Genomic DNA, 21,581 nt, shown 5'->3' on the forward strand with positions numbered 1-21,581 from the left:
ATTTAACGAAATATTATGTAATTATGATAAGATCAGTAAAAGAGTATAAGTAAGTAAAGTAATAGTTTATCGCCGGCGAAAACTTGTTCTATTAGCTTATCGCAGCAACAAAAGCTAATAAAAAAATAAACTCGATCACCGATGCTCGCTTGACAGTCAGAAGTAGTCAGAACTAACGGCGAGAGAACAAGCAGCAGTCATATTACTCTACAGTGCGAGTAAACAAATAATCAACCATCGCACACGTTCACTCGATTTTAGCCCAGAAACTACACAATAGCTTCTCTCTACTCGCTTAGTTGTATCTACATATGGGTCCCACTGAAAAACAGCGTTGTGACTTGCCGCAACATTATGCTGAGTGGGCCCCAATTTACATTATTCGATGTTTTTTATTATTATTATTTCTTCCTAACATGTTTTTTCTGTGTATCGAATATGTGTAAATAAATGTCTCTCTTTCTCTCATATTTTGTAGCTCATTTATTGCCAGTAGTGGGACAAATGCCTAATTAGTCAGTTTTCAGATTTCCACTTGTTTAGTTTTTACATAATAAGTATAATAACCTTATAATACTATAAGTATTATTTATGAACGTATTATGAATATTTTAATGCTGCGAATAGGTTACAAACTTTGTATGTAGATGACTTTACAACACAATGACTCTTTACTAGGTACAGGAAAAAGATACATATAAAAAATTTACAAGTAATTGCTTATTTTTGATTCTGCTTATTATAGATATTGCATTATAAGAAAACAACTTGATCATATTACAAATCCTAAGACAAAAAATATCAATCATCATTATATAACACTCAGTTTAAATTGAACCTGTATGCTCTGGTATTTGTTTGTTTTTCGAAGACGCAGTTTTCTTTTTACCGATATCTTTAATAGACATCATTGATCTTATAAAACGTACTCAAGTATAGCCACATATTTTAAAGCTTATCCTGCTCTTTACCCTTTTTGTAGGGTAATTATAAAAAGTATCTTTAAATTCTTCCGGAATATTCCAGCAGAAGTTTAAGGTCATTTGATTCAACAAGCCTGCATGTAAATGTTCTCTGGTCTCCGAAGGGCTACTCCAAAATTGGAAATACCATATTACCGTCCTTCTTACTCTCCTATTTAACACTATCGACTGGTTAGATCATTAAATTTCCCCAAATCGTCTTTTCCTAGTTGCTAAGTTTCCAGTCGCTTATTATCCTAATCTTGATTTTCACCAGACGTATTTATTTCTAATAATTATGATTTATCCATTCGCGGATTTTATTTTTCTAAATGCTTTTTTCCCTATATGCTTTTTTACTGAAGCTTATTTCCACAATCGCGTTTTTTTTTCAATTTTAATCGACACAGAAACAGTGGGGACGGAGCTCCGCTCACGCGGAGCTCCTATTTTTGTGTACTTTTGACCCTTCGGGCCGATGCAAACTTAACATAACCTAACCCTACCTATGTTTCTGTGTCGATTAAAATTAGGAAAAAAACGCGATTGTGAAAATAAGCTTCAGTAAAAAAGCATATTAGGGAAAAAAAGCATTTAGGAAAATCTGCGAATGGAAAAATCATGTTAGGAATAAATACGTCTGGTGACTGGTGTAAATCAAGAATAGGAAAATGTGCGACTGGAAATTTAGCTACTAGGAAAAGACGATCTAGGGGAAATGATCTAACCATTGCAGTTATCCTATCCAGCCCATCCGGTAGTCGTTTTCGTTTTTAAGCAATCTTGCCAATACACACACACATAATCCTAACTTTCGCATTTATGAAATTAGTAGGAATAACTAATGTAGTTATTTGTGAGTTTAGCATTACGCAGAGGCTACCGCTAACCTGCGCTTACGCAAGCTAGACCTAAGTGTAACGGTTACCACGCCGGCCTGGATTGCCTGTGAAGATGCAATTAGTTAATGCAATGTCTCTATGTCTGTTATGTTATGACATACGACATAACCACAGAACTGGTAAACTGGTTGCGTGATAATACAATAATCCGGTAGTGATATCCTGGTAGTCCGGCCAGGATCGTCTCCGCAGGACGGAACTCTTCAACAGTTAATGGCATCGACTTGAAATTTGGTATGTAGATGTACTTCGTTTGGGTGACAATGCAAGCAAAGTCGACAAAAAGTAGAGTCTACAAAAAAAGCTTGTATCAAAACTCGATTTTTTTAGCAAAATCTTATTAGGTATTGACTGTATTTGCATTGTCATCCAAACTACGTCGTAAGTGCACCAAATATCAAGTTTATCGGACCACTGGAATTGGGTCAAAAGACTACCACCGGTTCGGAAAAACCTCTGTTGAGGAAACCTAAAAAAGGGTGTAATATTTGCTTTACACATAATAAAACAGCTAATGGATTATAAAGATGGCCAGCGTTAGGTAAATTCAACAATACCAACCGAATTTAGGTCACACGTCATTCCAATCGTAATTCACTCCTTTCACCCCATTGTCTGAGTTTTCCCAGCAGCACAACGAAAGCAAGTTGCTCAAGTTGACGCAGGATAAGCTCAAATTATCCCCCATGATTACTGGATTACGATAACGATCTCTGCGACCACATGATTACTGATTACTGGTTACGTGTCACACGACTCGACTTAATAACGCCAAGATACAGTCAACATAATCCCACTAATAAGACTAATATTATAAATGCGAAAGTTTGTAAGTCTGTTTGCTTAGTTGTTTATTAACTCATCACGTCTAAACCACTGAACCGATTTATATGAAATTCGGTATACTTACGGAGTCTGAATCCCGGGGAAGGACATAGGATAGTTTTTGTCCCGAAAATTGCATGCCTAACCTAACCTAACCTAATATCTGACATCTGGCATCTGCTAGTTTAACATCACGTCACATGGTAAACACCTGTGTTGCTCTGAAGATGAGCCCTGGTTGAGTTCGAAACGCGTCAGTGTAGTGTTGTGGTGGTGATAGATGAGTATGTGTGATTTGAGTGTGTTCTTTCTTACACTGTGGAGGTGAAGGAACTGCATGAAAACACATTTCTTGCATAAAGGTAGCTATCATAAGGTCGCGGGTGAGCAAAGTAATTATTTTAGTTCATTGATTATGGACCTCCGCAAAGTAACGCCTGATCCAATAAATTCTTCTAACTGTTCTTATACATACAGACTTACTCAAAGTAAATAAGCTTTCCTATTTATTAGCCCCAGCCCCACCCTTTAGCAAATAAAACTATTAACACCCCGATATTGCCCTGGTTCTCGGAATTCCAACGCCAAAGTAAGCACGATAAGTAAATAAATCTCTAATTCCAGTCATTACAAGAAAGACAAAAGCAAATGAAATAATCTTCATAACAGATAATTGTTGTTGTGGCTGCCTTGAAAATGCGCAGTAGCTAGCATTTTAAGGGCCTGTTACACCACTTGTCGACTAACTTTAAGTGACGGATATCAGTGATGCCGTCTCTGTTTGTTTCGTCCGAATGAACAAAGACGGCATTTCCTTTATCTGACACTTAAAGTTCGTCGATAATTGGTGAAACAGGCCATTAAGCAGGTAAATAGTAGGCCAATAAATAGATGGATAGATATACTCTGTTTCTACGGTACTTGAAAAGACGTAGGTACTATGGACAACCTTTCGCATGTATCTCTCAATGTCATTCTAAAACATGATACAACAAGTTTTATTGTCTTGGGTGACCACTAACAGCCCGTACTTTGAAAATTTGCACTAAGAGCAAATGATAAAAAAGTACATCGGACAAAATATATATCTACTTCTTCAATGTAAGTTATTTCTGCTAACGTAGAAACAGAGTACCGTAAACTGCTACAACTTTGCCCTCTGGCCCCAACATTGCCTGATTCGATTTAGAGTCGATAACTTAGCACCCTTTAGGTTTTAAAACTTTTATCCCCCCGTAATAATAATTCCCGTGTAGATAAAAGTTTAAAACCTATAAGAGTGCTAAGTTATCGACTCTAAATCAAGTCGGGCAATGTTGGGGCCAGAGGGCAAAGTTGAAGCAGTTTACGGTATAGTTGAAGCTTGAAACACACAGAGAGCGGGGGCGTTGCGGTGCGGCGCGGCGCGGGGGCGGTACCGGTTGTAATATTCGAGCTATAAGCGTGACGTATTCTGCGTGCCCTTTTTAGGGTTCCGGAGCCAAAATGGCAAAAACGGAACCCGTATAGTTTCGCTATGTCTGTCTGTCCGTCCGTCCGTGCGGCTTTGCTCAAGGACTATAAATGCTAGAAAGCTGTAGGTAATTTTGCACGGATATATATGTAAACCAAAACAACACAAAACAAAACGACAAAATGGTACAATAAAAAATTTAAAAAAAAAAATTTTTTGGTACCTCCCATAGACGTAAAGTGGGGGTATTTTTTTTATCCAACCCTATAGTGTGGGATATCGTTCGATAGGTCTTTTAAAACCATTAGGGGTTTGCTACGACGATTTTTCGATTCAGTGATATGTTTGCGAAATATTCAACTTTAAAGTGCAAATTTTCGTGAAAATCGAGCGTCCCCCCCTCTAAAATCTAAGTCGGTGGATGGAAACATTTGAAAAAATTCAGGATGGTAGCAAGTATATCAAAATTATAAGGAAAACTATAACGGCTAAGTTTGCTTGAGAATTATTAGTAGTTTAAGAGTAAATAGCAGCCTAAGGTATAAAATATACCTAAACTTGGAAGATTTCGTATAAAATACGAAATCCTTAGAAAAAGCCGGTGAAATTACTGGCACTTGAGGTATCCCATCTTAGGCCTCTAGGTTGGCAACGCATCTGCAATACCAGGTGTTGCAGGTGAATATGGGCGGTGGTGATCTCTTACCATCAGGAAACCCACTTGCTCGTTTTCCATCCAGTCGAATAAAAAAAAATATTACTTGATTTTTTCGTAATAGCTACGGAACCCTATTTTGGACGTGTGCGAATACGCTCTTGGCCGGTTTTTTTTCAAGTTAGCTCGAATATTACAACCGGCACCGCCTCCGCGCTGAGCCGCACCGCTCCGCCTCCGCTCCGGGTCCGGTCCGGTCCGGTCAGTGTGTTTCTAGCTTTAAGATTGTGTAGCGCCGGCTTTTCCAATAAACGGGGATACGGTTTCCAACCCGTCACGCAGAACTTTAACTCGCTATACTCTTTGTCGCTATTTGGTTAATTGAGAAGATATAAAATAGGTGTTCATTATTTCGAACGATCAAGCCACGTACGGTCACTAATGCTGGCGTTTACGCGGCGTCACCGCGGCGGCACGCTGCATGGTGGTAAATAATCGCGATGATATCGCAGCGTGTGCGCCGCGTGCACGCCGCATTTCTGCTCCGCCGGGAAACCGTCGGAAAAAACGCTAGTCCGTCAGTTTGGTTATCAGAAAATATTGAACACGTATTTTATATCTTCTCAATTAACCAAAAAGCGAAGAAGATATTGTGAACTAGCTCTAAATATCATTTTTGGACACTATTGCCTATTACTAGGTAGCATGGATGACTGCGACACTCTTCGTCACACACAAAATAACTCTTGTCTTTTTCTACTCCAGCACCGCATACTTCTTAATCAGTGCTTATTTATTGCCGGCCACTGTAATGAGGGCTATCGCGTATGAATTCGCCGCTAGAGGCGCTAGTGTAGCGTGAGGTCTCCGAAATGTCAAATTTCATAGTTTTTGGGTGAGCTACGCGGGTTTATTTATAATTAGAATAATTTTGTGAATATTTTGCATTACCTGAAGTTAATTATGGCAATTATGCGTTACGGGGCAATTAATGTCTGTGTTTTGAGACAGTTTTTTGTCTTTCGGAAACTTTTGTCCTCCCTTTTTTCCGAACAAAACGGGACTACGCAACACTGTGATTGCTCGATATTTTTATGGTACGGTTTTAAGGTGTATTTAATATGATTCTAATCTAAACTATGTTTTCACGCCCCTAATAACAGACTTTGAAAGCCACACTTTAAAGCCTCACGCAACAGTGGCGCCATCTAAAAAGTCAAAAAACCATAGCCCTCATTACCTTACATGTGATTACGGTTTTATACCTATTACCTCGTAATGATTATGCGAGATGACCTCAATACGGTGATGACGTTAAACGTCACCATCCTCGCGAACTAGAGCATCTCCTCACGGTCACTTGCCTGTCATAGTGACATGAATGTGAGACAAACTTGATATTTCTGTTGTACTCGTTTTTAACGGACTAATAGAAATAGAATTTTATTATCTATTGCATAAACTTTGAGGAGTGTACATAGTACAAAGTTACCCGTTTCGAGCATACAATATTATATGCAGACACCTAACTCTATCAGTCTCTCAAAGGGTCGGCAACGCACCTGTTATACCCCTCGTGTTACGGGTGTCCATGGGCGGCGGTGATTACTTCCCATCAGGTGACCCGTATGCTCGTTTTCCCCCTCTTAGGTATAGAAAAAAGACAGACTTAATTCTAATGAAGTAAACTTATACTTAGGGGCTGTTTCACCATCCATTTAACTGGCGATTAGGTGTGATGCCGTCTCTATTTGTTTTGTTCGAATAGATGGAGACGGCATCACATTTAACCGTCGGTTAACGCTAATCAATGGATGGTGAAACAGCCCTTAATGTATTACCAGCCCTGCAAACTAGATCGAAAGGTTTGACGAGTCCTTCGATACGAAATCCCACCCGTCTATCCCACTAGTCCCATCCCACTAGGGATCAAAGGGCCAACTCCGAAGTTCGTATCGTACCGTCCCTCTCGCCCTCGTATTAAATAGTATAAGTGTCAGAAGGACCGCACGACACAAACTTCGAGTTTCGAGTTACGTAGTAGCCCTGCTGGCCCTATACCACGAAGTGCAAAACTCGAACTTCGTATGTTGCTTTCCCGCTGACGCTTATGTCATTTAATACGCAAGTGAAAGGGACGGTGCGATACGAACTTGGATTTGCGAGTTTCGTAGTAGCCCCTCAGTGCAGTTATTGTTCCTTTACCGTCTCGTGATAATTTTCAATATAATTTCGCACATTTTACTCATAACTGTTATTGATGAGACCCATATTTCTTTAATAAATAACACACACACACACACACACACACACACACACACACACACAAAAAATCACGCCTGTATTCCCAAATGGGTAGGCAGAGCACACGAAACGTTACCGCTTCGGAGCCACTTTTAGCAATTTTAGGTTTTAAGTTTGACAAAACGGTAGGTACAATAGTGACAGGTTGCTAGCCTGTCGCCTACGGTATACCTTAACCTATATCCTCAGTCGCCTTTTACGACATCCACGGAAGAAATGGAGAGGTGTAATTCTAACCCGACACCACACGGGGGGGGATAAATAACAAGTACTAAATAATACAATAATTAACAAAAATAAACAAAAATAGAACTAAAACTAACTCTAAAAAAATTTAAAAACTGAATTCACGATATGTACCTACGAGTCTGCTTGAGAAGCCGTCACAGTTTCATTTAATTTGGCTATTAAGTAGTTTCTAATTACTCAATTAACGGGCAAGCGTCGAATAAGTAATAACGAACTCATATAACAGCTGCTTGATAAGTTATCAGAGGAAGACTGCATCCTGTCCGTACACAACGGCTTCTGATAGCGTCTGTTGTCTTTGTTACAGTGTTATTGAAGCTATTACATTGCCGATAAAAAGCTTCTACTTAATTTATTGAATCAGGCGTTACTTTGCGCCTAAATCAATGAACTGAAACAATCACTTTGCTCACCCGCGACCTTAAGGTCATTGATCAACATCTTAGTCAAGCAAACACTGTTAAATATTTATCATATCAAATAAAATTGCAACATCAAACAAATGTTTCGCAACTACCTAAAAACAAGGAATCACTTCGCTCACCCGCAACCTCATGACGTTTACGTTTACAAATGTGTACATACAGCTCAGTACGCTTAGTGTATTTTCCCGTTCACAAAATACGTCTCGATTGCGTTCGCGTTAAAATCTCAATTTGTATGGAAACACGGACAGCGCCTCTAGCGGAAAGTTTGCGCAACAACTTTTGTGAGTGTAGGTTTGCTACGTAAACTATTTCGTCCGCGTATCGTAACGAAAACGGGTGACGACGCCGCACCGTGAACATGTGGCGGCTACGTATCGACGATCGAATGCTCGATTTACGTCTTCGAATAGTAAACGAATGTTTTGTGAAAACGCCACACTAGGGCACAGGTGAAGACACACACAGGTACACAAATCACACAAGCCCAACTCTCACCTCTTTCACACTATTTACACTGACGCACATCGAAAACAAACAGTAGGGCTACCACGAAAAAAAATCGAAGTTCGTGTCGTACCGTCCGTCTCACTCTCGTATGAAATAATATTAGCATCAGCGGGACGGTAGGTACGATACGAACTTCGATTTTCGAATTTCAAATGTCCTACTTAACTCATTCTCAGAGCAACACGCCATATATTCACATTTTTGCTTAGACGTAAATAGTTCTCATAAGTTCGATTTAATTCAATTCTTTTATTGCTTGTAATCAATGTAAGTACAGATTTAACTAACACTTAGGTAATAAGTTCTTACTAAAACAATTATGTATGAGTTACTAAGTTACTTGAATTGAATGAATTATTATTATTATTAATAGTTTTCAGTTCATTGATATGAACTTCCGCAAAGTAACGCCTGATTCAATAGATTCTTCGTAGGTGAAGCCGCAGGTAACAGCTAGTTATAAATAATTCCAAACCGCAAACTGCAAGATTACCACAAAAGCTAAACGGCGTACGTTTCATTACGAATCTTAAATGAAATATTGTCGTGGTTTTCATCATAGCTATTAAAGCCGTTATAATTGCATTAACAAGCATACCTATTAAACCTACATGGACACAAAATTATTTTCAAACGCACGTTTAACACGTTTAAAATATACGAGATCGCTAATTGGCAATTATAGCTACTTTTAATCTTTACATTTGTAGTCAAGAGACAAGGTTTTGTATGTATATTTATACTTTACCTGCCTAATTTCTGAACTACTAAATAGATTATACTCGTACCTTCAGGATAAATACCTACTTAAAAACTTCATCATCATCCCAGCATATATACGTCCCACTGCAGGGAGGCCTCCTCTCGGAATGAGAGGGCTTAAAACTTACCAAATTAATTTTAAATTAAAACCGGCCAAGAGCGTGTATGGCACGCCCAAAATAGGGTTCCGTAGCCATTACGTAAAAATTAAGTAATATTTTTCTAAGGATTTCGTATTTTATACGGAATCTTCCAAGTTTACGAGGTATATTTTATACCTCAGGCTGCTATTTACTATTAAAACGATACCCCCACTCTAGGGTTGGATGAGAAAAAAAATCACCCCTACTATGGGAGTCTATGGGAGGTACCCTAAAAACATTTTTTTTCGTATTTTTTATTGTACCATTTTGTCAGCATAGTTTACATATATTATTATATTCGTGCAAAACTACAGCTTTCTAGCATTGGTAGTCCCTGAGCAAAGCCGCAGACGGACAGACAGATATGGCGAAACTATAAGGGTTCCGTTTTTGCCATTTTGGCTATGGCATTTTGGCTAACCCTATAAATCGCTTCTCTTTCATTTACACCATGTAATGCAGAATGTTTTAAGCTACACTACACAATAGTATAGGTATTAATATCCCAAGTGTTTTTTTTTTGAGATAGCGCCTTTTGGTTTAGGAGGGCAGTTACTTTTATTCCTTTAGTGAATAACGATGTCTGACAATTTCTTGAGAGAGAGATGCCTGGCCCGCCTGCCTTTTGGTCTCCAGTAGTGTCGACCAGAAGTTTTAGCACTTCTTTACCCTAGTTTGCTAATGTCTTACGTAACTCGAAACAAAAAAAAACGGTTTTCTTTTTCTTTCGCATTTGAATCTTCAGGAAAATTCTAGGTTGTATATTAGTTAGTGTATCCAGGGGCTTAAAAACGGACAGGACGAATTTGTATGCTGAACCGAGACTTTGTATTGTATTGTATTATTATATTGTACCTTCATGCATGAACATCACAAGTGCACTAACCTAATTCAAAAAAATCAAAATTATCCATGTAACTGTATTATCCAAATTATATGAACGAAATATTAACTGTCCTCAATTAATAATTTGCTGATTCGGTAATGAGAGCAAAGTAATTAGTTCACGAGTGTTAAACGTAGAAAGTGTGAATACGCTGCAAATCAACGAAACTAACAGGGCCTTCGTTCAACGTAAACAAAACGCCTTTATGCGTTATCGCTGCACGTGGCGATATTCTACACTTCGCTTACGGACTGTTTAAAAGAAAGGGCAGAAGTCACAGAGCCAAGAATAAGAGGGAATCAGTTTTTGGTCAAAATTTCATTTTTAATACAATATTTTTTTGCTGACTGTACTCGTATTGTCACCCAAACTACATTTGCATTCCAAATTTCAAGTCGATGCCATTAACCGTTGAAGAGTTCCATCCTGCGGAGACGTTCCTGGCTGGACTATCAGGATGTGACTACCAGATTATAATTTACATAAGTATAGGTACCAAATTTCATGTCAATCCAACTACTGGAAGTCGGTCGAATTTAACTTGCAAGATTTGATTACAGACAAATAGACAATGGGACAGGTGAAACTAATTAAAAAAGCTTGTAAAGAAAGTGATCCGAGCCGGAATCCATATAGAAGTTGAACAACAACCAATTTCAAACAATAAATTGTTACGACGAATCGCCGCTCGAGTTAATTGCTCCGAATATGTTAACGTAAATGTACCAGTGCTCGACATGCTAGTCTAGACACCTTGATGCCATCTATTGCTAATGACACGAAAGTAAAGATCGCAACTAGAAGGACCGCATTACGAAGTTAACATTATTGCAGCAATTGTACCTAGGTACTTCTCAAAGTATATCGATACCTCCTACGTATACTGGTACAAGTGACAAATTTCTGATTTTTAGTTTTTTGCAATTTTGTGATTAATATTTCCTTATTTACCTACCACAAAAAATTTGCACGGATATTCCTATTAGTTTTGGAAATAAAGTGACGTATATGAATGCATCTAACACCGTTTTGCTAATCGGTACAGCGTATACAGAGGCAACCGACATGCACCACTATACGCGGCACCGATATTGTCGCGGGGCCGGGGAAGTCCAGTGTAACTGGCAGTTGCCTCAGTGTACGCGCTAGCCGTCGCTGCGTGCGGACCGTTTAAACTGTTCTACGAACACATAATTTGATAGTATATATAAAAATAACAGGTTTTGGTCTGACAATTGCGGAGGGCAAGACCACAATAGCCGTATTTCTCATAGACAGTCATGGAAACTAAATCCAATGTGCTGATCCTTTGATCCTCTCCGTGATCTCTGTTGATCTCTGTTGTTCGTCTCTGATGATCCTTTTCGTGATCTATTTCGCTATGATTTCTTTGGCAAATGTATGGGATGTCAACATAACATTGGTAGTACAACGGTTCCACCCAGTACCAGTACGTGATTCAGTTTCCTCGGCTGTACCTACATGTACGCGTGCTATAAATATAACATTGCAGTATTACATTGCATTCTGGTAGTTGAGCATCCCCAAAAAGAAGGCGAAGGCATGCATGCTTTAATTAAAATGAGAACAGTAAATTTCAATATACCTACAGGTTGATAAAAAAAATCCTGTACTATACTGTAACCCATATTAGGGCTACTGATTACTAATACGATATAAGTGGGAAACATCGAAATTAGAAAGTCTTCTTGCGACTCCACTTCCATGCAAAACTTTTTTTTTTCGAATCACAGTATTTTTCTACTTGGATCATATTAGTAATTAGTAGCCCTAATGTGGTTTAAAGTATAGTACAGGTTTTTAATAACCCCCTATACACATTTTTTTATACACACCTAAGAAATGTTACCTGGCTATGTATATGGCGAAAACGGGTAAACCGTATGAAGTTATAGAAGTTTCCCAAGACTCAGAAACAGACACAAAATTTAAATCTATTGTCAAGAAGACATTAATATATAAGGCGTATTATTAAAATTAATGATTATATCATGGATAGGGAAATTTGGAAATAATTCCGATCCGCATTGGCGAGTGCTTACTCCAAATAGCGAATTGAGAACTGTTTTAAATATGTAGTTGTGCTAAATAGGTACTTGTGATGTATAGATATCACTAAAATATGATTGTAAATCTGTTTACAAAATATACCTAGGTTTATTGCCAGACTCTTCTCAACAGAGGTTTTTTCGAACCGGTGGTAGATTTTTTTGACATTCATAAGTGCTTGTTACAATCTAAATTGAATAAAGATATTTTGACTTTGACTCAATATTTCATGTCAAAGCTTGGCTTAAGCAAAGTGTGTGCTAATCAGACTCGCGCACGAAGGGTTCCATACCATCTATACAACTTCATTAGGATTAGCAAAAAACCGGCAAAAAAGATACATTTGTTGTATGGGGGCCCCCTTAAATATTTATTCTGTTCTATTTTTTGTTATATATATATTATATTGACTACAGTTATACATAATCTGTGAAAATTTCAACTGTCTAACTATCATGGTTCATGAGATACAGCCTGGTGACAGACGGACGGACAGCGAAGTAGTATATAGAAGTAGGGTTTCCGTTTATACCCTTTGAGTACGGAACCCTGAAGAGGCACAAAAAGCTAAACCGTTATTCGGATACAAATGGGTGCGATGCGATATATGTATCACATGAGGAACCTTTCACAATAAAATACGAGTACACATTTGAACAGGAATACGAATCCATTGAATGTGCTTCCATTAATTTAAAGCACTTAATACAATTACTTTTCTTAATAAAACCATTTATATTTCAAGTGAGGTTTTTTTATAAAGGTATATTTCTGTATTTTGTATAGCACGTTTAAAACATTACTAGCGGTATATTGGTACAAGTGGCATGCTAATATTAGCGTATATTGATGCAAGTGATAAAAACGTTTATAAATCAATAGATGAAGGTAAAAGAGCATCTGTTTTATTGTTCATTGCAAGCCATATAAGTATTTCATCTAAAAATTCATATACAATATAAAAATATCGTTAGATCAGTAATCTACGCATTACGCCGTATACTGGAGCAAGTGGTAATTAGCTCAGTATACCGCACAACTACAAGATGTAAAATACGCGTATAGTAGTGTATCTGCAATTTTCTCAAAAACTATAAAAAAAATCAAAATTCCATGAATACAGGTAGAAAGCAAATATTTTCTTTGGAACCAATGCAAAATTTTGAAAAGTTATATCATCAAATGAGAAAGTTACAGGTTTTGGAACCTTTGAACAGCTCTCCTGTAAATTTATGATTATGCACTTGTACCAGTATACGTAGGAGGTGTCGATATAATTACACTGACAAGTATGTACTCGTAGATAGTACCTAGGTTGGTACATGTAATTTTTAAGCGAAGCCACATGTATAATAATACATTCTGAAATATGTACTTAGCTAATGTAAACAAATAGTGTTTTAACTAAATGACCAGTCAAACCAGTAAAGATTAGTATGAAATTAGTAACAAATGTCTTTTAAAATAAATAAATGATGAGGGTCAAAGTTCGCGCTACGATAAATTGTAATAATCTGTGTCAAAGGTCAAGAACCCCTATGGTTACTGTACGGTCAATGGGCTGAACTGACATTTAATTTGGTATTGGTATGAGGGCTCGTTATTAGAAGATGGATTGGTTCAAGACACGAGAACACAGTATAACATCCGAGTGCTGGTCGCGGTCCTAGTTGGTAGTTTCCATATTTATATGGATGTTCTAACATGATTCAAATGACAGATGCCAAACTGACGGAACTAGAGTCCCTCCTACTGATACGAAAATTATCGATATGTACCTAGTGCTAAACTGAAAGTCTTATTTGAATTTTAAAATATAATTTATTCAACACTTGGAGTTTCACTTTCCGACTCTGAACGAACAATCTTGCAAATTAATAATAGGTTCGTTTATTTTACCGCTTTAATTTTTACCGATAACCCTCACCTCTAGCAATGAGGACTATTGAAACAACATTGTAAGGGCGTTCATTAAAGAAAGTAAGCTAATATACCACAGTGCCTACGCAGTATCAACAATTTGTTAGCAAATTTGAGTTCAAAAATCAGCAGTTTTAATGTGATTTTAATTTTTTCAAGCATAATATCTCTGTTGGAAAAAAAAATTAGTTACCGCCTCACAAAGTTACATAATCATCATGTGTCATTTGAATCATCTTAGAACAAATAGAATATAATGTTATGTCGGCAAGATGTGACAACGGGGTGTCATCTATTGGACATTGGTATGTCAAACACTAGGACATTTACCTTATAGTTACTATAATTTATATTAAATATATTGACCCGGATAACTCACGTCTTAAATCGAGTTTAGCTCGACATGTTTCGGGCTAGTCCGTAGCCCTTCGTCTTCGGAGCAACGCGACTCGGCGGCTGCTGCAACACGCGCACTGAGTATACGCGTGAGTTATCCGGGTCTATATATTTAATATGAGTGAGTCTCACGGTAGTTTCATGTTCAAAATTACTATAATTTAAATTAACACTGTAGTGAGCTGAGGAAGTGGATGCATACTTAACTATTTTAAGAATTTAGATCATACGCAGTTGTTTTAATACTTACAATGTTAGGTGCTTAATTTGTTCGTTCTTCAATGTGTTGCGGAATTAGGATAGCGTATTACTCCGACTTTTGATTTCAAAATCAAAATTTAATATTTAATTTAGGTTATAAAATATATATAAACGTTGAAAAATGTACCACCAGTTCGAAAACAATCTGTACTAGAGTTGAGATTTCTATCACTGAACGTGTTTTAGTGAAATGATAAAACGAGTCGACTTTGCGAGTTCGTTAACTTGCTCACGTGGTTTAGGGATATTATCAAATCAATAACAAATCTGTTAGAATGACAAAACGAGTTGCCTTTTTGGCTGATTCCATCATTCACTAAACAGATTCAGCGACTTTGATTAAATAACTGATTATCTCTAGGCAAATGATAATATATCCTGAGTGATTTGGTAATTTCCCTTAGAGAGTTTTTCAAATTTCTGTTTTGGCCAATTCTCTGCGATGTTTAGATATTCAACGAACCATTTTCTGGTTTCAGGCAAAAGGTCTGCGACTCTATAGAGATCCCTATACTTACGAGGTGCTGCTTCTGCGTCCCCCTACGGAAAGGACTCATCGCCTTTGCATACGGCAACCTGGTAAGAATAACTTGTTTTTAACCTCTAAAAACAATTTCTAAGTTGAATTGGCAATGAGCGGGCCACATCGCTCGAAGAACAGATAGCTGTCGGTGGAGAAAAGTCCGAGAGCGGCGACCACGAACCGGAAGACGAATCGTTGGCAAACCTTATTTATCTTCTTAGTTTCATTCATTGCAAATATTCTTGTGGTATAAATGAATCGAATGGACGGGCATAATCTTCGAGTTTCAACGTTTATTTACAAATCTAGGTGACCACGACTGTACTACTATAGTAAACAGAAAACTTACTTAAAAGTTTAAATTTACTTTTATCTATGGGTTTATTTAGTATTACTTAATAAACGGCATGCAAAGTTCCAGAGATGATTATAGTACAGTCGAGTTCATAAGCTTGTGAGCAAAAATTTGATCAAAAATATCTAAACACGCTTCTACGCCGATAAAAATAGAGTCGTGTTCAGATATTTTTGATCAAAATTTTGCTCACAATTTTATGAACTCGACTGTACCTACTGATCTCGCTGACAAAATTTGTTTAGTCAGAGAAATGAAACTTAGCTCATACAATAATTACTAACTTAAACGACTTAAAAACTTCAAAATCTCCAACATTGTCATTTCCAAGAGCAATTTCCCAAAAACCATTCAAAACTGCTTTAAATGAAACATAAGTAAGAACTATCTCGATTAAACTAGCTCTCCAATAAAAATAATCACAAAAAATCGGTTCATCAGTTTAGGAGCTATGATGCCACAGACAGACACACATAGCAGTCAAACTTACAACACTCTTCTTTTTGCTTCGGGGGTATAAGGAAGTTTAAGGATTAATCACCTGAATAAGTACACATAAAACAACTTTTACTCGGCATCGGCAAGTGATGAAACTCAAACGGCGCCCACGCACGCACGTTGCCCAACGAAAGGGTCTTAGCTCATATCCGATAGATTCTTTAGTTGAATGTTACAAACACTCGTTAAGCAAAGTTGGCTGTAGGGATGGGTTATACTTGCTAAATCGCGTACCAGGGCATAAAAGTACGTCCACCTTCTCATACCAGGTGCAGAAACCAGATATCAAAATACTTTCAAAGTATTTTCTGTTCAACGCAACGAATCGAATACCTGCTTCCTTGCAAGTTTAAATTATACCTTGTTGTTATACAGATAAGATTCAAAATATTCCAATCAAGGCGTAAAATATACTTTGAAAGTATTTTATTTCACGTATAAGCACAATCTGAACCTTATGTGTATGAATATAAGATATAATTTTCGAGTTCGACGTAGTAGTACTTACTTTGAAGGGACAGTATACTTTAATAGAAAAATACTTTCAAGTCTTGCAAGTATATCGGGTCGGTACCTGGTTGGTATACTGGCAAGGAAATACCTGGTATCAAAACCTGGTAACGTAAATACGCACCATCTCTATTGGCTGCGTCTCTACCAAAGATATGCACGGGTGTGTTGCGAGGAATCTGTTTAACCAATAGAAACGCTCCTTTACCTATCCTATAGCACATCTCTGGTGGAGCTAAGAGGAGCCAGGCGAGGTAAATGAAGCGTTTCTATTGGTTCATGAAAAACACATTCCTCGCATCACATCCTCGCACATCTCTGGTGGAAACAGCCTTAACGAAGCTAAAGTACGCTGGCGCCAGTTCCCAGTCAAGCCATCGCTGTCCTGGTAAGTGTTTAGATGAAACCAACTGGATCCTATTAATTCCTGGATTATTGTGGAGACTTGAAAAATACGCTGGTGCTCTATTCCCGCCAGTGCTGGCAACCAGCGCTGAGAAAAAACTGTTTATACGAGGCCAATAGCTGACTGCCAGGAAACTGGCAGCCAACACTGGACTGGCAGCCAACACTGGCTGCGTCTAAACCTAGCTTTAGTGAACTACAAACCTTTTAACTTGCTACTCCGTTTAACTGTAGGTAATATCAGAAATCCACCAACATTATGTACACTTTCGCCTACTTGCTTACGGGACCACTTTTAAAAAATCAGTGCTTCCGTACCACAGGTGGTAAAAACGGAACTGATGGGATCACTTTGTTTTCCGTCTGTCTATATGTCTGTCTGTTCGTCTGTCCATCCATCCGTTCGTCTGTCAAGACCCTTTTATCGGACGCGTGGAGGTATGATGCTAAAATGCTTAAATAGTCAAGTCTATTACCTCCTAGAGTACTGAAAAAATCAACTCAATCATAAGGTACAGTCAGAATAAGCGTGCAACTGATGTCTTGTTGATGTCTTCCAGATCCTGACCCTGGTGGTGACTGGGTTCCTGTCGTACTACATCTCATACCTCCGCAATGCCGGCCTCACGGACCCCTCGGAGTACCCACGCCTCATCGCCGACACCACAGCTCTGGTGATGGAGACCGCCATGACTATAGCCTTCATAGTTGCATTGCATAAGGTATGGGATTATTCATCATCATCATCATCATCATCATCATCATCCCAGCCTATATACGTCCCACTGCTGGGCACAGGCCTCCACTCAGAATGAGAGGGCTTAGACCGTAGTTTCCACTTCGCAGGTGTGTCCAGGTGACCTCACGATGTTTTCCTTCAGTGTTAAGCTCGTGGTAAATTTCCAATGTAATTTCGCACAAGAATTTCGAAAATTCAGAGGTGCGAGCTGGGTTTTGAACCCACGATCCTCCGCTTGAAAGGCCAGGACAAGGCCACCACGACTTCATTGGTAACCTGGTGGTAGGTAGGTAATGGTTAGGTAAGGTGTAACTTGCTGAGCAGCCCATCTGGTTGCTCGCCCTCTCTCCAGTAAGCTGTAAAAGCCGTCTGAGGCTAACAGCAACACTCCGTCCGAAAAAAAAAAAAAAAAAGTTAGGTAAAACCTAATGAAAACGTTCACTCCACTCTACTATAGTGTAGTTTTAACTTTTACTCTCTGTTGTACTCGTACTCAACAAGCCGTAAATATTCTCCAAACTCCGACATTTCGCAATATCGTGACATCTTCGTTTCCTGCCAATGTCGCGCCTGTGGCGGTGGGTCAAGGCATCTCCGCGGCCTTTGCTCAGAGCTCGTGCATTATAAATACTTTATAATGCAACACTTGTAACACCATGCAGCTATTGGCGGATTGAATTACAAGGTGCTTAACGCATTCATCAAAAGCCGTGGTGGCCGAGCGTTTGAATCGTCTCATTTTTCTGTAGACTAAATTTTCTGTAAAATGGCCGAATACGCTGATACAGGTTTTTAGTTATCTGGTAGAAATACAGGAATTCTAACATTACCTTTCGAAAACGACATCAAAATCTACAGCCATTCGTAAAAATGTGTCCAGAAAAATGAGGGTTGAGAACATAGTAAAAGAGGACAAGTAGGTTCACTACGAACAAAAGTACATCGCGCGGCTTAAATGTGTGCGCGCCGGTTGGCGCCGGTACGCACGCACACACTGATAATTTAAGGAACATTCAGTTTTCTTTTCTTTAGTCAAGGCTCCGCTGCCGTCTTTATGATCGACTTTTACGTTCGCGTACTCGTACTTACGTATTATTTGTATTAGGTATAGTTGTAAAACTGTGGTATATAAGTGTACTGTAATAGTTTCGTGCAAGAACACGTAAAAAATAATAGACAAACCTATAAACAATATAGTTATATTATTATGTGTAGGTAAACTTGAGTAGTATGTATACAGTGGCTATCACCTTTTTGAACATGAAATTAATATGAATGAATGTGTATATTTAATATGAGTGGCTATCACCATTCCGGCGAATTTATAAATAATATTTTTAAATTTAGAATAATAATAATATAGCGGCATAGAATCTGTCTGGTTTCTCTACACACTGACTTTTTAGACAATTTTAAGTTAACTTTTGTATTAAAATTATTTGCCGGTAGGTAATTAATCTAAAATAGACGTGGACAACCCTAAGTGTCCGCGCCGGAGTAGGCAGTTAAGTCTCTTAAAGGGTCGGAGTGGACTTACTTGTCCTGTTTTACTATGGTTGATACGCTCCAATAATCGCCCGCCTAGTGATTTGGCCCAATGGCCGCCCAAACGGATGATCTTTCGTGGGTTTGAAACTAGACTCGCCTTAGAGTTTGCAGTGATTGAAAATAATCTAGCTCTATTCAGCAAAGGAATCGCAAACGTGATAATCACTCCTGTTTTTATGCTGCTTACCTCTAAGATGGCCATATTATGAACTGCAACCTTTTTGTCTTGCTCTTTCACTATTACCGCGATAGAAGCAATAGTAGGGGGGTAATTGTAAACTGTAGACGAACGAGGCAAAAATATTTTATTTCAATAATATGGACCACAGCAAAGTACCTAACGCCAGAATCAATCAATTGTTGACCATATTATGTTCCAGAAACACGTGCTCCTCATGAAAATATACCTGTACTTTGAGATAGTTTTCTCCATCATCGGGTTCGTCTACAGCCTGGCCTTCATGACGCGGGAGACTGCCAGCGAGCTGTTCCTCATACTGTTCCAATTAAGTAAGTTACTCAGTGTTTCATGTATTCTTTTTGTTTGTCTATATAAAAATAAATTTGCATATCTGGCATCTTGGATATCAATTCAAGGGATTTTTAAATGAGCTGCCGCAATTGCCCCAAAGGTATAAACAAAGGCCCTAAAACACGTAATTGCTCTATCAATTCATGTAATCGTGGACTTAAGTGGCAAGGAGGGTGATTTTGTATAGAGATTCTCCATTTTCGAATGGCACCTAGGTTGACGAGAATGATATAAAAAAACAACGGTCATATTATAATTGCGCATTCTTGGTGTCACTATCATTTCATAACTTGAACCTAACCTTCAGTCTTCAAGTTTCAACGCTCTGGAACTCGGTAACCTTATGCCGGTATCTTATTATATATTGTACCTGTACATTGAGAAGCCACATTATCTTTTATGCTTTAATAAGTGTTGCGGCGGGATAGAAATATAAATATTTTGCAGAAGATCGTTTTATTGGTTCATAGGTTCGTTACAAGTAAAGTCACAAATCGCCATCTTTTATCTGGCAAAGCAGTGTAGAGGGGGAACATCCCCGAAATGCGCCATCTATCCACACAGCTTCGAACTAACAGAAAGTAAATAGATGACGCTGTGTGTAACAAAGTCTAATGACCGTGTAAACTCTACTAGGATCAACAATGTCCAATTTACAGGCTTTGTATATTTTACAGGAAGATTGACTGTAATAAGAATTTAATAATGGATTAATGAACTAATAACAGACGAAAGTAAATGCACTTTTGTATCCTTCTCGAATAGAAAGCTTCCAATAATGCTTAATTTATGACTGCGCACACATTTTGGTGTTTTGATAGATTTACTGTCTATCAATCAATCAATCAATTTAAAAAATAGAACTCTATCGATACTATTGATGATTCTGCTAATGTCAAGATTGAAAAAGACACTATCGGTTGACTGCTGTTCGGTAGCTTTAGTTTTATACAACATAGGTACATAGATTTTCCAAAATATAGTATTCAATAGTAAAAAGTTATTTGCATCACAATCTTTGTCGTAACTAATTATATTTTGGGTATTGATTCAGTCAGTCAGGGGTAAAGGGCGGACGATGGATGCAATATGGTGACGAAAGCATAAGATGGATAAGAGTTTTATTAAACTTCGATTAATATTTTTGTGTAAAAATGTTTTGAAATTTGAGTGATGGTGATAATCTTCCTAATAATGGTGAAGAATCACTTTACAAATACGTACCACTTACATCTGTAGATGTAAAGAGGTAATTTTCCCCTACATAAGTGGATAGTGAACTATAAAAGGCACTGAAAAAATGCACTGAAAATATGTAATATATGTAGAAAAAAATACGATTGTTTACTATAAACAATAAAATGATCCAACTATTTTCAACTATGTTCTCTTATTTAAACCAATTGTAGTCATATCCATATTACGTATATTGTTCGACATGATTTTGACGTAAATTGCATCCGTCGTCCGCCCACTAGACATAGACGACCAGATGGCCTAGTGGTTAGAGAACCTGACTACGAAGCTTGAGGTCCCGGGTTCGATTCCCGTGTCGGGGCAGATATTTGTATGAAAAATACGAATGTTTGTTCTCGGGTCTTGGGTGTTTAATATGTATTTAAGTATGTATATATCTATATAATATTTATCCGTTGCTTAGTAGTACCCATAACACAAGCTTTGCTAAGCTTACTTTGGGACTAGGTCAATTGGTGTGAATTGTCCCGTGATATTTATTATTTATTTAT

General features: G+C 38.0%; 1 protein-coding gene across 1 annotated transcript in view; it reads left to right on the top strand.

The window, feature by feature from the left end:
* LOC141429549 (uncharacterized) overlaps positions 1-21,581 on the top strand; it is a 36,447-nt gene that overhangs the window by 13,507 nt on the left and 1,359 nt on the right. Inside the window, exons 2-4 of the mRNA XM_074089899.1 lie at positions 15,203-15,302; positions 17,575-17,736; positions 19,682-19,811. Coding sequence (XP_073946000.1) covers positions 15,203-15,302; positions 17,575-17,736; positions 19,682-19,811 — 392 coding nt within the window. The remainder of the gene's footprint in view (positions 1-15,202; positions 15,303-17,574; positions 17,737-19,681; positions 19,812-21,581) is intronic.

This window comes from Choristoneura fumiferana, chromosome 7 (genome assembly GCF_025370935.1).
Source record: "Choristoneura fumiferana chromosome 7, NRCan_CFum_1, whole genome shotgun sequence".
Classification (NCBI taxonomy): Eukaryota; Metazoa; Arthropoda; class Insecta; order Lepidoptera; family Tortricidae; genus Choristoneura; species Choristoneura fumiferana.